Here is a 20746-nt window from a genome sequence, read left to right on the forward strand (position 1 = left end):
CCCCGTGGCCGACGAGGGTCTTTCTGTGCGGAGTTTGCATGTTCTCCCCGTGTCCGTGTGGGTTTCCTCCGGGTGCTCCGGTTTCCCCCACAGTCCAAAGACATGCAGGTTAGGTTAACTGGTGACTCTAAATTGACCGTAGGTGTGAATGTGAGTGTGAATGGTTGTCTGTGTCTATGTGTCAGCCCTGTGATGACCTGGCGACTTGTCCAGGGTGTACCCCGCCTTTCGCCCGTAGTCAGCTGGGATAGGCTCCAGCTTGCCTGCGACCCTGTAGAACAGGATAAAACAGCTAGAGATAATGAGATGAGATGATAATGAGATGAGATATTATTATTATTACCTATAATCAGAGAGGAAAAACATAGATGACATACAGTTACAGAAATCTTATATTACAGGGAGAAACACCAAATTCGTACTGGAAGTAATAATTTGGAGTTTTATCTATAGCAATTTCCACATGATATTTTCAGTAAAAATATGAAAAGCCCTTTAATGAAACTTTTTTTTTGTGAGTGCTATACTCCATAAGTAAAAAATACTACAAATGCAGCACTCTGCAATTGTAGTACTTAAACTACCACTTAAGTAGAATGAGAAAAGCAAATAAGCCTTAGGAGGATGTGATCATAAAGAACAATATTGGTTAAGACCCTCTGGTAGAAACCAACTTAAAACTTTGTAAGATTTTAAGACTGTACAAATGTCATTTTTAAACAGTGCTAAAAATCAACAACATGTAGTGTGTAAATGTAAGATAAAAGCTACATTAAGCTGCTTAATATTTTATATCTAAGAAATATTAAAAATAATTAAAAAACTTAAGTTTTCAATTTAAAAGTCTTTGGTTTACTATCTATCACATTCAGAATCTGGGAGATTTGCATTTAGCTATTGAGACAGTATTGACATACACTAATATACAAAGAAAACATCTGGTTTAGCTCACATGTGTATTAATTCAACAATCCATGTTCAAAAATACCATGCTGAGCCCCATAATAACCCATCGAGAGGCAGAAGACCGAATGTCCTTAAAATGACCACTCAATGTCAATATTCCCAGAGACACGAGTTATCTGCAGTTTCTCCATCACATTTCAGTGTGCCACCCTGGTCTCCACGCAGGTACTTGCCATTTTTGCCCTTTATTGCAATGTGACCATGCTCTAAAAACTCTAAGCAGAAGTCTTCGGGTGTGTCTCCATCTGAACAAACCAAACCAGTGCTGGACACATACCAGAACCGCCCTCCTGCACCTGTAAGAGTCATATCCATCACACCTGAAAACTGCCTGTAATGAATGTAAGTCATAACCCTGCATTTTCAATATAATACTATCTAAAAAAATTATATTCAAATGTATAATTAAATATTTAGTGGATAGAAGATCTGCCAAAAGAATTGAAGTAAATAATTATAGTACGTTTGACTTCACTGTAGTCAAATAAATCAAACATTCACCTTTAATATGGTATGCCCCATCACTGAATTGTAATGTAAAGATGTCATAAACTGAGCGGTTTGCATCGAGTGTGTTGGAGTTTTTGTGACGGCATACATATCCATTCTCACCCCGGAGAATTAAGATGGGTCTATTGATCAGCTTCAAAATCAACTGTTCATCCTCACCTGTGAAAGACATGAAGAGAGTCATGAAAAAAAATTATATTCATTGTTTCAGTTGAAGTTCAAAGGGAATAGCATGCTAGGATATGTTTTCATAACTTAATAACAACACGAACATGTCTGAATGCAATCAATTGGATCTGCTACAGTTTTGTTTTGGTATATGTCCACACCCACCTATAGAGTCACTAACTGCAGCAAGTTGTCCATTCTTCTTGGTGCACACATATTTCCCATTGCTAGCTTGTAGTGCCACATGCCGTCCAAGCCACACAATATCAAACATGGTGTTGGCACTTCTGCAAAGGCAGAGAAAGAAATAACCTTGACCTATTTTACATTTAGGGGCCATAATTGGAAAATGTATTTAAGGAATAAAACGTGCTGTTATACGAAAAATAATACCACCATGAAGTTGATCATTTTACAATTACAGCATGCCCTGATGTTTAATTCCACTTATATCACAACAATTTGCCAACAGTGATAATTTTTTTATTGTTGAAAAATGACTTGTCACACATTTTGATTTGTTTATGCTGTATTTAATGTTGTGAAACATTACAAAACAAATTAGTTCCTGTTTTATAACTTTTGTTAAAAGCATGGGTCTATTTTCACTCACACACACACACACACACACACACACACACACACACACACACACACACACACACACACACACACACACACACACACACACACACACAATCAGCTTATGTCACTGACAAACCACCAAGCCCTCTGTTTATTTTTAAGCCATCTGTTAATCTGTTTATGTGGAGCTTCTGCCATACAAACCTGCAGTTGCCTTACAGACAGAACTAATCTTAGTCATGTATTTATAGAAACTTAATCAACATTATCTGACCAATCAGAATAGGGATTGCAGGGCTGTTAAATTATACACATAATATTACAACTATAAAACCAAGGGTAACGCTTCTCATGAAATAAAACAATAGTAATATTTCACGCAGTTATAAATGAGTAATAAACAACTCTGATGCCAGGAGACAGGACTGATTGACAGGAAACTGCTTGTGAAAGATATAGTTGAGGGTAGTTTTTAATAACAGTGGTCAGACTTACACTTCTTTGGCTGTGGACTGGATGCCTCCGTGAGCTACAAGCGTCCAGTAGTTGCCTTCATTTGTCCTGAACTTGCACTTTTTGCTTTCTTTATCAATCTCCATCTGAAACGTCTCCATGTCTGTTTCATCATCCTGATTTGCCGAGATGTTTACCCCTGTGAAAAAAATGTGGCAAACACTTTACATGTTGATTGATGTTTTCTATTAATCATAGGCACATCAACACCATAACCAATGTACCACTAGTTCACAGATAAAACATACAGAAACACTATTACACGTTTTATATTTGTCCGCAATATTATTTTTCATCACTCTTGACTTATACTATTCCTCTGGTGTTTAAAGGGATCCTCCACCGGATTTATTCTCAAACTTATGTAAAATTAGTTGTAAATTTCAAAAATCAAACTTTCATTTTCAGAAATCAAATAGTGTTCAAGAAAAATGAATTTTCTTTAAAACGTCAGATGGGTTTCCTGCGGTGGTGACGCATGCAATGACATCAGGTAGTGGTCGCTTGGAGCAACTCAGCTGTTTAAATTCTGTAGATCATGTAAAAAAGATTTTGTAGTGCGAGGTCTCATGTCTGATCCAGTTTTTGTCGGTGACCCTCTGCCACAGCTGAGCTAGCACACTTGGCATTTTCTCTGTGGAAATGCAGCCTAGTTCCAGCTTGTGCTTTCTTTTTAGCATCATTGTGGCATTTATATGCTACACAGTGAGGCATACTTATTTAGAAACTGATAAATTTCGTAAAAATACTTGTAAAACTAGCAAAACTACAATGTAAACAGAGAATATAAACAGCTGAGTTACTCCAAGTGACCATGACCTGACGTCATCGCATACGTCAAGCCCATCTGGCATTTTAAATAAAATTCATTTTTCTCGAACACTATTTGGTCTCCAAAAATGAAAGTTTGATTTTTGAAATCTACGACTAATTTTACATAAAATAAGTTTGAGAATAAATCCGCTGGAGGATCCCTTTGATTGTAAGAAAGATTAATCTGCCATAATGTTGGTTTTCATTATGATAATTCTAAGTCATATTATTTCACATAACTAACCATGATACAATAAATAGAAACAGAAATCCAGACATATGTCACCTCATGCTGATATAAATTTTAAAATTTCAGTAGATCTATAATGATTTAAAAGTAACATATAATTGACAATATAAAATACTATTTATACTCATACTTCCATTTCCCTACTTTCTTTAGCTGATGTGTGTGAAAAGTCTGTCGTTTATGAAGCTATGTTGCTTGACTGTTTCTAATTAATGTTGACTTTTTAAAAATTTTCTGTTGTATGACTAAACTTTTATTGCCTCTTTTACAGATGAATCTCATATGGTGTTTGTAACCATGGTATATTTAGAAGCCTTGCTATTTCATGATATGTTTCAGTGTCATGGAAGTTCAATTTACTAGTCATAATAAGTGAGCAACTGTGGATGAAGCACACAAGAATCTACGCTCCCCACTAAAAATGTGGGAATTTTTTTTATCTTTTAAAAACTTTTTGGAGTAATGTTTCCTGTGACCCTAAAAACAAGCTCTGCAAGAGATCTTTATCAAAGAAGGAGGCAGTGTTGTTTGGAATGACATGTCCGGTCAGCCACTTCTATTCTAATGAAGCTGCTCTTGGAGGAGTACAACATTTCAACTGTAGGCACTATAACTAGTATTTCTTTGTCATAAAAATAATTATGAAATTATTCAACCTACTTCTAAACATTTTATTAATTTGCATTCCATTAGTAGATAACGTTTATCAAGGATTAAAATCAACTGCCAATATAGTAAAATAATGACAGTGTCAGGACTACATTACCCATCAGCTCCTATACCTCACAAGGACAAGTGCACCCGAGTCACATTTATATCTAATGAGTATGGTTATTACCTCACCTGCGACAGAGTAAGCGGGGCGAGGTATTATAATCAGTGCGGTTTGTTTGTGTGTCTGTCTGTTAACAATCTAGTGTTTAGACGGTTGCACCGATTGACTTCAAATTTTCAGGGTAAGTGGGCAATGGTCCGTAGATTACCTGATTAAATTTTGGGGGTAATCGGGTCAAGATCACCGGAAAGGTCAACCTTTCGGTCAAAGTAACATATTTTCCATTATAACTCAAAAACAGTTGCTGATAGACAGATGTTTACTATTATGAGCATATAGGAACTCCCATATGGCCTTTCATTTGGCACCATGATCTTTGACCTTGAGTGACCCTGAAAGGTCAAACTCAAGGTCACGGATTTTCAGAGGGCTGTAACTTTCCTGTGCCAAAGTTTTTAATGCCTTACCAAGCGAAACGAGAAACATTGTAGTGAGAGGACCTTTCCTTAGGAAAACCAAGGTGTACTTTCTCGACGCTTCCTCGAATAGGCAGTAAGGCCTTCACTATTTTCTCTAGTTTTATGTTTTTTTAATGGTTTTGTTTATTTTCTATTATAGTTTTTTATTACCTATTATATTTTTATATAGTATTTATACAGTATTTATATAATATGTTTATATAGTATTTTTATATAGTTATATAGATTTGATTAGATTTTCTGGATGAAGAGCCAAAATTGTATTTGGAAAGCCGGAAATAAACCATTAAAAAACAACAAAAAACAAACAAACAAACAAACAAACAAACAAACAAACAAACAAACAAACAAACAAACAAACAAACACGGTTGATGGTAGACATATATTTACCATTATCAACTTATAGGAAGTGCCATATGGGCTTTCATTTGGCACCATGAACTTTGACCCTGAATGAGTTTGAAATGTCAAACTCAAGGTCATGGATTTTCATAGGACTATAACCTGACAGCTGATGACTGAGAAATATTACCATTATCAACATATAGGTATAAAATAAGTGCTGCCAGGCGAAGTTTGTTTTGATTGCCAACACTTGTTTAAGTTCTGTCTCTTGTAGCACTCTGTCGAGTTTGTCGAGCTCTCATGATGTTCTGGTATTTATATGCATGTCCTGCTCGTATATATCTAGTTCTTGTTGCATTTGTTCATGTATCTTGTATGTTTTTTTTAATTGCATCAATTAAACCATATCTCTTCTGCTCTTTGGACTCGCCTGATCCATCCTGATGCCCTTCATCTGGCTGGAGTCTCATCTCATCGCGTCTGTGGAGGACGGCCCCATATGGACAGTCGAAAGTCGCACTTGGAAGATGGTTCTGGTCACTTAGAATAATACATTTATACTGGAGAACTAGGGCGGCACGGTGGTGTAGTGGTTAGCGCTGTTGCCTCACAGCAAGAAGGTCCGGGTTCAAGCCCCATGGCTGGTGAGGGCCTTTCTGTGTGGAGTTTGCATGTTCTCCCCGTGTCCGCGTGGGTTTCCTCCGGGTACTCTGGTTTCCCCCACAGTCCAAAGACATGCAGGTTAGGTTAACTGGTGACTCTAAATTGACCGTAGGTGTGAATGTGAGTGTGAATGGTTGCCTGTGCCTATGTGTCAGCCCTGTGATGACCTGGCGACTTGTTCAGGGTGTACCCCGCCTTTCGCCCGTAGCCAGCTGGGATAGGCTCCAGCTTGCCTGCGACCCTGTAGAACAGGATAAAGCGGCTAGAGATAATGAGATGAGATGACTGCAGAACTACAGTTGACTTGCTATCTTTTGGACTGCAGTTGTCATGAACAGTTTTGCACTCAAGTTTCCATCGATGAACAGTTTATAACTTCAACAAAACAGACCTCATGTTAAAACTATAATGATTTTCCTGGTTACGCAGTTATACTTTGTGACTATATAGGACACAGTTATAGAAGCGAGTTATTTATAATCACGTTATCTGTTATCACTCAAATGAGCATGGGTTCCTCTTGAGGTTTCTTCCTCATGTCGTCTGAGGGAGTTTTTCTTTGTCACCGTCGCCATAGGCTTGATCATTGAGGATAAATTAGCTCATGTTTAAAGTATTTAATTCTCTGTAAAGCTGCTTTGCAACAATGTCTGTTGTTAAAAGTGCTATACAAATAAACTTGACTTGACTTGATATCTGCACTTGCATCCACCTCCGACTACATTCCCTGTCAATAAGTAGAAATATATAGAAATACAATAATTGAAATATTTTTAATAATCTCATGGATAAATATGGTCCACATTCAAGTTTTCACATCTAATGTATTACTTTTACAGTGTGCTCATACAAAGTTTTCCTTTAAACTTGGTTTTGCAGGATTTATAAAGAAAAAGGTCATTTACTAAAGGCAAAGTGTCCACAAATACATACTCATATATACACTCAAACTCATACACAAGAATATGAGCGTATTTATTCTATACAGCCCATTAAGAGCTTCGTATCATTTTGCTTATGCGATTTTGTTACATGATTCCCCCCCCCCCCCCCCCACACACACACACACACAAGATCTACACATTAAAATGGACTTGAGACCTTGTTGCACAATAGTTTTCTGCTTTCATGTTATTGGGAAACAAAAGACTTTGGTCAAAATGCCCCAGATAGATTGCAGTTGCTAATGCCCAAAGTAGATGCATCCTAAAATATCCCTTGATTATTTCCTTAATCCTTTAACAGCCCAGATCTTGAACCTTACCCCTCCACTCTTCAATCCTCCCCCTCTCCAACCCCTCCCCTCCCCTCCTCTCATTCTGTGCTCCCATAATGCAGTCTGGAGAGAATGCAAAGCCGTGCCGTGGGGCCCAGTAAGCAGCTTTGAGTGGCATATGTACAATCCTTCAGCTCTGATGCTCAGGTTCCCAAGCAGCATAGAAAAGAAAAGAAGGAGGCTAAAGCGATGCCTGTGTTTTGATGGGACACAGCAGGTTTTCTGAGCCACGCTGGGACAGAAACCAGGGCTATCAGCACAACCTGCAGGCATCCATCACTCACCCATGGAATGCCTTTTCACAATTCACAATTTTACGTTTATGTATCGTGTGTGTGCGTGTGTGTATGCTGGTTTCTGTACAATTGTTGCCTAGTAATTCATCATCAATTAGTATTATATCATGCACGCTGTTACAATTAGGAAGTTGTGTATCCTTTCTTCCAGCACAGAGAACATGACTGCTTGTTTATCATCTTTATCATGGACTATTTTTTTCAACCACAGCCCAGCTTACAATGATATCTGAGTGAAAAGTTTTTTGATCTTTTTTGATCATTTCACTGCAGAACCTTCATCTCAGTGTCTCGTTACACTTCATTTTCCAATTTCATGTCTGATTCTGCTTTACCTTTACACATCAGATAGAAAGTGAGAGCCCAGCTGTGACTGGACTCTCCCCTTATCTACTCGTTTGATCAGTTCTCCTCCACAATGTGATGACCACAAAGCTCAATCCTGCACGCTTCAGAATGACCTCAGGCCCATCACAGAATACTCCCTCTCAATTTACTAACCCTTTTCTGGGGAACGTAACAGTACCCAAAGATACTGAGACAGAGAGAAAGGGCCTTCTGCAAACTGGGGCAGGTAGAACAGTATATGTGGATCTTGCAGATATCAGCTTGATTAAGTGATTTAAATAGCAACCATAAATTGTAGAGTTAGTTCAGTTATATATCCAGAACAGAACCTGAATCACCAACTGGGTGGGCCATCCTGACAGGCATCCTTGTGTTAGTGCCCTTAGGAATCCTCAATCTATTGCTGGAGTGGTTTCTGGTATCAAAGCCATTTACCTAGAGATGTATTATGAATGGAAATTCTCTTGTGGTTGACCAATTGCTAAGTACCCCCTTTATATTGTCAGTTCTCCTTTGCTTATCGCATAGATAGTAGAGAATTATCTAGACTATTAACATACACCCAGCATACGTCATCCTTTATGCTTGACCTGTCCATGTGTTTTTCACTTTTCTGATGCCTGAATGAATGTGCTACAGGACACTGAAAACATATTTACCCACTAGAATGTGTGCCATATTTGCTATTTTAGTGAATAAGCCCCTTCTCACCTTACCCACAAACCCACTTCCTTCTAATCTTGGTTACAATCCAACATATAATAGCAAGTCTCCAATCCCAGCAAATTTCTTTCAAATGATCAGAGAAATTGTTTTGGAAAAGCAGCCACCCAATGTCACTTCTCATTATTGATTACAAGATCAACTGAGTTTGTACTGCATCCTAAAGTGAAACACCCAGGGCTTAATGAACCTCAGACCTGCAGTGCTGATTGGAGGACTTGTCGGAAGTCATCTTGGCCTTCCTTCATCATGCACAGACTCTCTGGGAGAAATGAACTGCTGCATCCATTAGCAGAATTACTTTGCTTAATTGCTTTTTGTATGGGATGAATATGCAGTAGATGGATAGAGACGCTTCTTTTCCATTAGCTACAACTACTCCATCTGCTGTGCACCATTCTCTCTCTCTCTCTCTCTCTCTCTCTCTTTCTTCCTACACACACACTACCTAAACATCGAAACTTTGGCAATGCATCTCTGCCTCATTTTTCACAAAATAGAGATCGTATTCATTGTCAATATTTCAAAATAAGAAATTACAGTTTGTGAAGCTGTTTTCAGATTTGATTGTTCAAGAACACGAAAGTGATATTTAACAGCCCTTAATTATGTATTCACCATTTTTTTGCATTAATCAGATGTTTATTTCCAATCATGAACTAATTGTATAAACAATAAAGATAGGTTATGGCACTCTTAACAAAGCTAGTGCTGAAAACGTAGTATCAGCAAAGGACTGTAACCTGTTTAGATGTTAAAATTGTTCGAAATTTGATCCAAGTAGAGAGAAAAATTATAATTATAAGTAACATACAGTAGCTGTCAATATGTGGTCAATGGGTTGAGGAAGCCATAGCCAGCCAAATTAACAAATCACTTGTAATGTGTAAACTACAAGCAAACCACAGACACACTGACAAGTATCCATGTCTGATTCAGCTTTCCCCTCTAAGATTCATGGTGTGTTTGTTCATCCTAGCCTCTATTTAAAATGGTATGCAATCATACTCTCCATTGCCTTTCCTTCCCTGTTGGTTTTTTGCTTGTCTGCCTAGAAGACCAGCTCTCCCTGCAGAGTCTCTGATTTGTCTCCCTGTTGTGGCCTTTCTTATAGCATGTTCCCCAGATAAAGAAAAGCAGTAAAAGGCTTGTGTTTCTGAAAACTGACTCCACCATCATTGAAATGACCCTATCCACTCAATTATTTATTGCACCTTGCCGCTGTGTGGTGTCTGTATGTGAGTGTCTGTGTCTTTGTGTGTGTCCGCATGTGCAGGTTTTTATATATCACTGTGTGGCCATGATCACCATTCTACTGCCAGCGAAAAAGGGAAAGTAACGCCATTGCTCTGTATGGCTGTATGAGCAGGTATATGTGTCTTTCTGTATGTGTGTTAGAAGAGTAAATTAGAGAACATGGAATCAGCTTCTGTTCCTTACAATGCATATTCAGAGCCAATTTGTTGCTACAGTAATTTATTTACTGCAGGTGGCTCAAAGTGCTTACCAGGAGCACTATGCTGGAGATAGTGGAAACCACTGCAGCATGCAAAGTATACATTACACTATCACTGCAACAAGCAAGTCAATGTAGACGCCTGGTCAAAAAGGTAAACAAAAAATATGCAGCATGCTTGCTATCGGTTTACTTAGCCAGCGAATATAAAACAGCAGCATCTGGCCAAACAATAAAGCAATACCCAGCTGAAGAGACAGTTGCAGTAAATTATATTGCTAAGGTCAAACTTATGCACAGGGCTTTTTCCCCCCCACCAGCTTTATAATATCATTACAATTCATGAAACTGCAACATTTGCCTTGCAGTAATGTGGTGATCTATTTCTTCTAAGAATGCTTACTAAGAAGAATTGCTATTATTATTATTATTATTATTATTATTATTATTATTATTATTATTATTATTATTTCTGTTCTCTAAAACCATGCATTCTGAAATACTCATAAAACTGGCATGTAGACAGAGGAAACAATTTATTAAACTGATTATCATAAAATGATTTGATTAACATGGAGAAAAAGAAGTCTATCAATTATGCACTTTCAGGGATCATGGTAATAATAAGTTTTCAATTCTGGAGGCCATGAAAAGAAACTGTATTTACTCTGTGTGTGGAAGGCATTCCAAGAACAGCTTCAGGATGATATGCTAATCCTAACTTTCAATCAGTGATGGTAACTTCTGCACTCTTGTACTTGTTATTTGTTCACCATAACACAAAAACCTGTGCCACTTCAACAGAATCTGAGGCACTGCATCTGACAACCAATACAAAGACAACCAGTACAAACACCTGATAGAACCATCTGACAAAAATTGCTGGTGGAAACAAATGGCAAAATAATAAAACTAGAATAGTTCACCTTTTACAACATTCATACCCCTTTTCAACCAACAGGGAACGGGTTCAGTTTTTGTTCGTGCACCAAATTTTAGACCGTTCAGAGCATTTTGACCAAAAATAAATTGATTCGGAACCTGAAAAAGTTGGTTCCCAGCTGAAACCAAAATATTGCTGTTTTTTTTCTAGTGTGAATCATGACAACATCAATAGGTGTGTCATTAGTTTGGAGAGGAACTGGAATGCAGCATTGGAGAACACACTGGAAAAGGATACATCTCCAGACAAAAATGGACTGAAAACAAATATCTACAATAACAGAACAAAAGCTTGCAGGTAATCAATGTGCTCTGCCATCTTGCTATGACTGTTTATTCCCACTGTGCATTATGCAACACCCTCCATTCATGACGCATCCATGATTACAACTGTTCTGCTCAAAACTGATGAAAACGTGGGCCAGTTCACTAGCTGGCATGAAAGTTCAAGAATCCTGAACGGAACTGGTTCAAGAACCCGTTCCCTGTTGCTCGAAAAGGGGTATCAGTTTAGAATTCCCTACTATACATTCTGGGTCTCATTAACCGTTATTTAACTACAACCCCGATTCCAAAAAAGTTGGGACAAAGTACAAATTGTAAATAAAAACAGAATGCAATGATGTGGAATTTTCAAAATTCCATATTTTATTCAGAATAGAACATAGATGACATATCAAATGTTTAAATTGAGAAAATACATCATTTAAGGAGAAAAATTAGGTGATTTTAAATTTCATGACAACAACACATCTCAAAAAAGTTGGGACAAGGCCATGTTTACCACTGTGAGACATCCCCTTTTCTCTTTACAACAGTCTGTAAACGTCTGGGGACTGAGGAGACAAGTTGCTCAAGTTTAGGGATAGGAATGTTAACCCGTTCTTGTCTAATGTAGGATTCTAGTTGCTCAACTGTCTTAGGTCTTTTTTGTCGTATCTTCCGTTTTATGATGTGCCAAATGTTTTCTATGGGTGAAAGATCTGGACTGCAGGATGGCCAGTTCAGTACCCGGACCCTTCTACGCAGCCATGATGCTGTAATTGATGCAGTATGTGGTTTGGCATTGTCATGTTGGAAAATCCAAGGTCTTTCCTGAAAGAGACGTTGTCTGGATGGGAGCATATGTTGCTCTAGAACCTGGATATACCTTTCAGGATTGATGGTGTCTTTCCAGATGTGTAAGCTGCCCATGCCACACGCACTAATGCAACCCCATACCATCAGAGATGCAGGCTTCTGAACTGAGCGCTGATAACAACTTGGGTCGTCCTTCTCCTCTTTAGTCTGAATGACATGGTGTCCCTGATTTCCATAAAGAACTTCAAATTTTGATTCGTCTGACCACAAAACAGTTTTCCACTTTGCCACAGTCCATTTTAAATTAGCCTTGGCCCAGAGAAGATGTCTGCGCTTCTGGATCATGTTTAGATACGGCTTCTTCTTTGAACTATAGAGTTTTAGCTGGCAACGGCGGATGGCATGGTGAATTGTGTTCACAGATAATGTTCTCTGGAAATATTTCTGAGCCCATTTTGTGATTTCCAATACAGAAGCATGCCTGTATGTGATGCAGTGCCGTCTAAGGGCCCGAAGATCATGGGCACCCAGTATGGTTTTCCGGCCTTGACCCTTACGCACAGAGATTCTTCCAGATTCTCTGAATCCTTTGATGATATTATGCACTGTAGATGATGATATGTTCAAACTCTTTGCAATTTTACACTGTCGAACTCCTTTCTGATATTGCTGCACTATTTGTCGGCGCAGAATTAGGGGGATTGGTGATCCTCTTCCCATCTTTACTTCTGAGAGCCGCTGCCACTCCAGCTGTTCCTTTTTTGTACCTTTAACTTTTCCAGCCTCTTATTGCCCCGTCCCAACTTTTTTGAGATGTGTTGCTGTCATGAAATTTCAAATGAGCCAGTATTTCGCATTAAATTTCAAAATGTCTCACTTTCGACATTTGATATGTTGTCTATGTTCTATTGTGAATACAGTATCAGTTTTTGAGATTTGTAAAGTATTGCATTCTGTTTTTATTTACAATTTGTACTTTGTCCCAACTTTTTTGGAATCGGGTTGTACAACCCCTTTACAAAAAAAGTTGGGATGTTCTGTAAACTGTAAATAAAAAAAAATGAATGTGATGATTTGCAAATCATGGAAACACTATTTCAATGAAAATAGTACAAAGACAACATATCACATGCTGAAACTGAGATTTATTTACTTATTTATTTTAATATGCTCATCTTGGGCGGCACGGTGGTGTAGTGGTTAACACTGTCGCCTCACAGCAAGAAGGTTCGGGTTCGAGCCCTGTGGCTGGCGAGGGCCTTTCTGTGTGGAGTTTGCATGTTGTCCACGTGGGTTTCCTCCGGGTGCTCCGGTTTCCCCCACAGTCCAAAGACATGCAGGTTAGGTTAACTGGTGACTCTAAATTGACTGTAGGTGTGAATGCGAGTGTGAATGGTTGTCTGTGTCTATGTTTCAGCCCTGTGATGACCTGGCGACTTGTCCAGGGTGTACCTGCCTTTCGCCTATAGTCAGCTGGGATAGGCTCCAGCTTGCCTGCGACCCTGTAGAACAGGATAAAGCGGCTAGAGATAATAAGATGAGATGAGATGAGATGCTCATCTTGAATTTAATGCCAGCAACATGTTTCAAAAAAAGTTGGGACAGGGGCAGCAAAAACCAAGAAACCTAATTTGGTTAGTAACATGATGGGGTATAAAAAGAGCATCCCAGAGAGGCTGAGTCTCTCAGAAGTAAAGATGGGTAGATGTTCACCACTCTATGAAAGACTGCGTGGGAAAACAGTGCAACAATTAAAGAATAATGTTCCTCACTGTAAAACTGCAAAGAATTTGGGGATCACATCATCTATAGTACATAATATAATTAAAAGATTCAGAGAATCCAGGGGAATCTCTGTATGCAAGAGACAAGGTTGAAAATCAACATTGGATGCCTGTGATCTTCAGGCCAACAGGTGACACTGCATTAAAAGCAGACATGTATCTAATCACTGTATGGGCTCAGGAACACTTCAGAAAACCACTGTCTGTGAAAACATTTCATTACTGCATCCGCAAATGCAAATTAAAACCATATATAAATAATATCCAGAAACATTGCCACCTTCTCTGGGCCCGAGCGCTTTTATGATGGACTGAGGTGAAGTGGAAAACTGTCCTGTGGTCTGATGAATTGAAATTTGAAATTCTTTTTAGAAATCATGGACACCACATCCTCCAGGCTAAAGAGGAGAGGGACCATTCGGCTTGTTATCAGTACACAGTTCAAAAGCCAGCATCTGTGATGGTATGGGGGGGGGAATTAGTGCATATGACATGGGTAGCTTGCACATCTGGGAAGGCATCATTAATGCTGAATTATATATACAGGTTTTGGAGCAACATGCTGCCATTCAGACATCCTTTTCAGGTAAAGCTTTGCTTATTTCATTAAGAGAAGGCCAAACTGCCTTCTTCATGTATTACAACTGCATGGCTCTGTAGTAAGAGTCCAGGTGCTAAACTGGCCTGCCTGCAGTCCAGGCCTGTCACCCTCTGAAAACATTTGGTGCATTATAAAGCACAAAATACAACAAAAAATATTCTGAACTATTGAGCAACTGAAATTGTATGTCAGGCAAAAATATGACAAGACAATTGGTCTCCTCAGTTCCCAAACATTTACAGAGTGTTGTTAAAAGTAGAGGTGATGCAACACAGTGGTAAACATGCCCCTGTCCCAACTGTTTTAAAATGTGTTGCTGGCATTAAATTCAAAATGAGCATATATTTTTCAAAAAACAAAAAAAATTCTCAGTTTCAACATTTGATATGTTGTCTTTGTACTATTTTAAATGAAATATAGGGTTTCTATGATTTGCAAATCTGTTCATATTCACATTTTACACAGCATCCCAACTTTTTTGGAATTGAGGATGTAGACGTAGGTCTCATCTCATCATCTCTAGCCGCTTTATCCTGTTCTACAGGGTCGCAGGCAAGCTGGAGCCTATCCCAGCTGACTACAGGCAAAAGGCAGGGTACACCCTGGACAAGTCGCCAGGTCATCACAGGGCTGACACATACAACCATTCACACTCAATTTAGAGTCACCAGTTAACCTAACCTGCATGTCTTTGGACTGTCGGGGAACCCAGAGCAAACCCACACACAGAGAACATGCAAACTCCACACAGAAAGGCCCTCGCCAGCCACGGGGTTCGAACCTGGACCTTCTTGCTGTGAGGTGACAGCGCTAACCACTACACCCTGTAGATGTAGGTGTCTATACTAAATTATTCGTTGTGTGAGAGATTTGGGTGGTGAACCCTCACAGTTACTCAGTTATCTACATGATATTTTCAAGTTTGTGATGTTAGAAAAATGGAAAAATTAAATCATGAGACTTGAATACAAATATCTGAATTACATATCATAAAAAATGTGCAGATGCAAAACAAGGACAGTGTTTTTGGATTGTGTATGGTTTTTTTAATGAATGAAATTGACTCACCCCAACACTCAACTTAACCTTAAGCTTAAAGGTGCTGACTGCAAAGTCATTTGAAATTTTTTTTTTTGTGAATGGCATTTTCCTATGTCTCACAAGAACAATATCATGCAGACGAGATGTGATCATCTTGATGTGCTGAGGGCTGTCTTCCTCCATTCTGGGACTATTTATTTTCCTATCTTTTGAGGTGAACAGTATGGCCCTACAGAAATAGCCAAACGCAGGGACCTTTAACTAATTAGTATAATTATGGAACTGCGTCACACCAAGATGGTGATGTGCGGAAAACATTGTGCTGATTAAAAATTTAGATCATACCAGCAGATCACATTACATCCAAAAGCTGAAACATGCATGCATCACAGATCCATATAAATTTACCTATGAATGTATTTATTTATTATTTATTCTGCCCACTGTGCGCCCACTCATGTTCTTTCTCTCTGTCTCTCTCGGTGTGTGTGTGGCGCCGCGCACACGTTCACTGCTTCAGATGGGTTAAATGCAGAGGAGGAATTTCACTGTGCTTGAGTGTACATGTGACAAAAATAAAGGCTTCTTCTACTTAATTCACCCACAAATGTATTTATTCCACTTGAAAAGTGTATGGCAAACCAGCTACTGGATTTGGGATACTACAACATCCTGAACTATTTAGTATTTGGGACTTCTAAATACACTGGAGAGATGCTAAAGGCAGACAAAAGTACAGATGCCTACCAATAATTCAAGGTCGGTTTCATGCATGCCAGAATGTTATGGGAAATTCCCGATAAAGAAACATACCTTGTTATGACAAAGGTAAGCTCAAACGTGGACTTCTAATAGTAATAAACAAGCCAGGGCCAAGATCTAGCATATTTTATGGTGTTTAGCCTCGTCTACATTATCAGTACATAACAAACATGCTGCTCATCTCACCAAGCATTAGGTCTAATAAAATATATCACATCCAAAGCCCACATCCAGATATACACTTTAACATCGCAAAGAGCTTTTATACTAACCCGATATAAAATGGGAATTCTCCACACACATAGGAATGTTTTGTTGGCTTCCCGTTTAACTGCAGCCTGCCATTTTTTTTGTCTTTCTGGGTTCGCCAAGAAGCGGTGAAAAGTTAAACCAGGCTTATGGCCATGTCTGTTATGCCATCCAAAAGCACTACAGGTCTCTGGCATTGTTCTTTTTGATGTGACTTCTACAAGTTTATCTGTAGATGTACTGAACTGGGCTTACAATCACTCGTGTACACTTGTGCTGGTCATTGTCAAGCACAAAGCTTGGACGGATAAACAAAACCGCAGTTATGATGACGTCACTTGAAAGACTCCTATCACTCCATACTTGCTACCGTGGACTCAAGCCCATGCATTCTAAGGCTAAGATAGCTAAGTGCTAGCTAGAATTCCAAAACATTAGCCTCAGATATTCAGCATGGTATGTTGAATATGACAAGATTAGTGACAATATGACAAGAATATGACAAGAATATGACAAGATTTCACTTTCAAACACTGATTCAGTCATAAATGACTTAGAGTGAGAAACTGAAAACCCCATAAAGAATCCCTGTTTTTAAAAGACAAATTACCTCAAGAGTGCTTAAGGCATGTAGGTGATCTGGTTGTATGGACACAACAGTGCTCTAGGGTGGTACCTAGGGTGGTGTTTACATTAGACCGTATCAGCGGATCATCAGATTAACATTTTTAAAACGATTCGCGTGCACACAGCAACGCCAATACACGATTCATGTGCACACAGCAACGCCAATACGCGGATACACTCAGCTCCGCAGGCATCCTGCGCTCCAAATCACTCTGCCCTGAACAGCGAGTGCCCTCTGGAGGATGCGCACTCCGGCCCTGCGCAGCTCACAGAGCGCACGAGTGAAGCGCACGAGCAGTGATTTGGGACAAATAGCAGGAAGTGAAAGTTCGCGCCGTTTTTCAGCAGTCGCGTCACATGACCAACATGGCATGACCAACGCCAGCGAATCAGGAAGGTGGATGTCACAGTGACGTTGTCCAATGATGACGTCAGCACGTGGCATGACCAACGCCAGCGAATCAGGAAGGTGGATGTCACAATGACGTTGTCCAATGACGACGTCAGCTAGAGCTCAGCACAGCGTATCCTCGTTTCTCAATGTTTACACAGCACCGGATCAGATACGTAATGGATTGAATACGTGGGCCCTGGCGGATTCAAGTTGTTCCGCCTGTGGAGTCGTTTCCCGGCGTTTTAATGTGAACGGACAGTGCATCCGCGACGAAAATGAGACGGATATGGTCTAATGTAAACACCGAGTTGCTCAGTAGGTTGATCAGTTAATGGTGATTGAACCTGTGGTAATGAACTCTGTCATAAAAAACTACTATAAAAGAACAGAGAAAGAGAAGGATCGAGGGACATATCTACCATGACATCAGAACATTTGGGAAGATCACTGACAAAGCAGAAATTTAATAAAAGAGAGTTTTCTGTTTAACTTCATTTCAACATAAACTTCCAATCAGACACAATTTATCTTGTGGCTGCTTTATTTAGCTGAATGTAATTACCTACATTTTTGGTCACCGATATTTAATTTAGGGGTGCAGCAAAATGATACTATCTTTATTTGTTTAGTACTCCAATTATTCTTATCTATATCTGTATTTGGATTTAAACCAGACATGGGCGTGTCCTAAATCAGAAGGTATTGAAATAATATTGGCTGGCATTGAGTGGTATATCAGATATATTCCATTCAGCTAGCATGATATTAAGCGAGTCGAAGATGACTTCAATATCATGCTAGCTGAATTGAATATATCTGATATACCATGAAAAAAGACATTATTATTATTATTATTATTATTATTATTATTATTATTATTATACACATTTCTTTCTGTGTCAGCCCTGTGATGACCTGGCGACTTGTCCAGGGTGTACCCCGCCTCTCGCCCATAGTCAGCTGGGATAGGCTCCAGCTTGCCTGCGACCCTGTAGAACAGGATAAGCAGCTACAGATAATGGATGGATAGATGGGCATTCCTTTCGGGTGTTCAACACGTCTTTCTCTTTCAACATTCTCTCAAAATCTTCCGTATTTAATGAAGCGAACCTGGCAACCATGTTTGTTTACAAATTGTCACAGTCGCTTGCTAGCGCGGAAGTTTTACGCCTCCGATGTCCCTTTTCCAGTTTTTCGATGTTTTTCTCTTGTAAATATGCATGAAGATTATCTAATGAAGTTTTGGTAACCTTTTGGGTGTTCAACGTGTCCTTCTGTTTCCTGGCGAAGAAAGACATGCTTCTACGCATGCACAGCAGAAAACTCTCTCACTGAATATTCGCATCAGCTCAGACATGTGATGTCATATTGCCTTGACAACCATGCAATATCATAAACCATATTCAACACTCATTTTCCATTGGGTAGAGTGATGTAATACATGTAGGATAAGCGATATGCTAACAATATTGCATGCTATCGAACCAAATGAATGAAACCTGCTAGAAGGGAATAGAACACGTGTTTTTATTCCGTGGAAAAAGTGTCCTGTATGTATAATAATTTTTATTATTAAATATGAACCCTACCACTATGAAACAGAGCGTGGTACACACTATGAAACACACACAAACACTGAAAAAAAGAAAGAAAAAAAAAACTCCAGAGAGAGAAATGCCAGCATTGCCAGCATGGTCTGTTAATTATGGCTATGGCTGTTCCTCAGCTTTAGCTAGTGATGTGTGACGGAGTTTTTGTTTGCTTTTTCTTAAATCCTGGCTATACATTATTTATATTTTTACAATATTTTCTAAATAATTTAGTTGGTTCACAAACTATTTCCATAAATATAAACATATTAGAAGCCTAACTGAGAAGAAAGAAATAAAAACAAACAATGCACCTCCTATTCATATCTGTATTTGTAGCTGCTTAGAACACATAGTCTTTTCATTCCAAATAATGCATTAGTATTTGGTTATCTAATACTAATCCCTAATACCTTTAAACATATACAACTAGAATACAGCCAGGACAACTTACCTTGTCGAATGGAGACAAATCTGTTATTGGCAGCTTGAAACACCACCTGTGGATGACTCTCCTCTAGGTCGAACAACTCATCCTTGCCTGGTTTGGAGCAGCGTCCTGAGCGTAAGGTACCTGTTGGTCCCATTGGGCTCAAGTACTTTCCTTCACAGTCCTTAAAGGCTAACTTGCCTGATTTCAGCTCCAATGTGTATACAGTTCCACGGCCATTTTCAAACAAGAGTTTCCCATCATTGCTTAAGAAGCGGCTATCACTGGTCTTCAGGCAATATTTGCCATCCATATAAACTAGAGTTAGAAGAGCATCAACACCCCATGGAATGTTGCTGTCCACAGCTATTTCACTGTCAGGTGCAGACAGATGAGCATAACGCTTGCGGGCTACACTTAGCAAGCTGGCTTGTGGGTGAAGGGCCAGGTGCATAGTCCAGAGTTCTGGTTCACCAATAGTCTGAGCAAAGCAAGACAGGTGGTCTTTCGACCCTCCAAAGAAGCGCAGATGTGGCTCAGATTGCAAGGCCCATCGACCATCTGACTGCTCCACAATTATGAACCTGCAGACATTCTCCCGTGTCTCTGCTTCACAACTCACCTTGCCATCTTTGTCGGAGGCCAGGTAGCGGCCCAGGTGGCTCTGCAAATAAACCACTTGGCCATCAATTTCATCTTGCTCAAGTGTCCAGATCTGCTTCTTCTTGAGACTTGGAGCTGAAGCATTCACTTTGAATCCAAAAGCCTCCGCTGTCAGGTAGCGATTTTCATAATTAATCAGCCCAAACTGAAGCTTGAGGGCTTTATTGCCATTTATAGGCATTGTGACGTAGAACTCAGGTGAAAGTAACAGAGTAATAAGAGTCCAGAGATGAACCAATGACCAAACTAATTACCTCTCCTCCCTGTCTTTACTAGCTTGTCACAAAAAAGCTAATTCTCAAGCATGAAATCTACTAAATCCTCTTCAACAATCTATTGTTTGTTTGTAACTTACTTTGTTCCTATATATCCCCTTTTCGTATTAATTTAGTCATCGGTTATTTGAGTTTTCTTTTG

The 20746-nt window shown here is 39.2% G+C and overlaps 1 protein-coding gene across 2 annotated transcripts; it reads right to left on the bottom strand.

The window, feature by feature from the left end:
- Positions 1-860: 860 nt before the first annotated feature.
- Positions 861-20510, bottom strand: fscn2b (fascin actin-bundling protein 2b, retinal). Of its 2 annotated transcripts, none has more exons than XM_060939016.1 (5): positions 19691-20510; positions 2725-2881; positions 1810-1931; positions 1468-1635; positions 861-1262 (listed from the first exon to the last, which is right to left on the bottom strand). In XM_060939016.1, the coding sequence occupies exons 1-5, from the start codon at positions 20508-20510 to the stop codon at positions 1057-1059; spliced, it is 1473 nt and encodes a 490-aa protein (XP_060794999.1). In that variant the 3' UTR covers positions 861-1056. The 2 variants fall into 2 exon arrangements, with proteins under 2 accessions (XP_060794999.1, XP_060794998.1); XM_060939015.1 differs by having other exon boundaries at positions 1468-1647; positions 1780-1931.
- Between the last annotated feature and the right edge of the window lie 236 nt (positions 20511-20746).

The sequence above is a fragment of the Neoarius graeffei genome, chromosome 14 (assembly GCF_027579695.1).
Source record: "Neoarius graeffei isolate fNeoGra1 chromosome 14, fNeoGra1.pri, whole genome shotgun sequence".
Taxonomy (NCBI): Eukaryota; Metazoa; Chordata; class Actinopteri; order Siluriformes; family Ariidae; genus Neoarius; species Neoarius graeffei.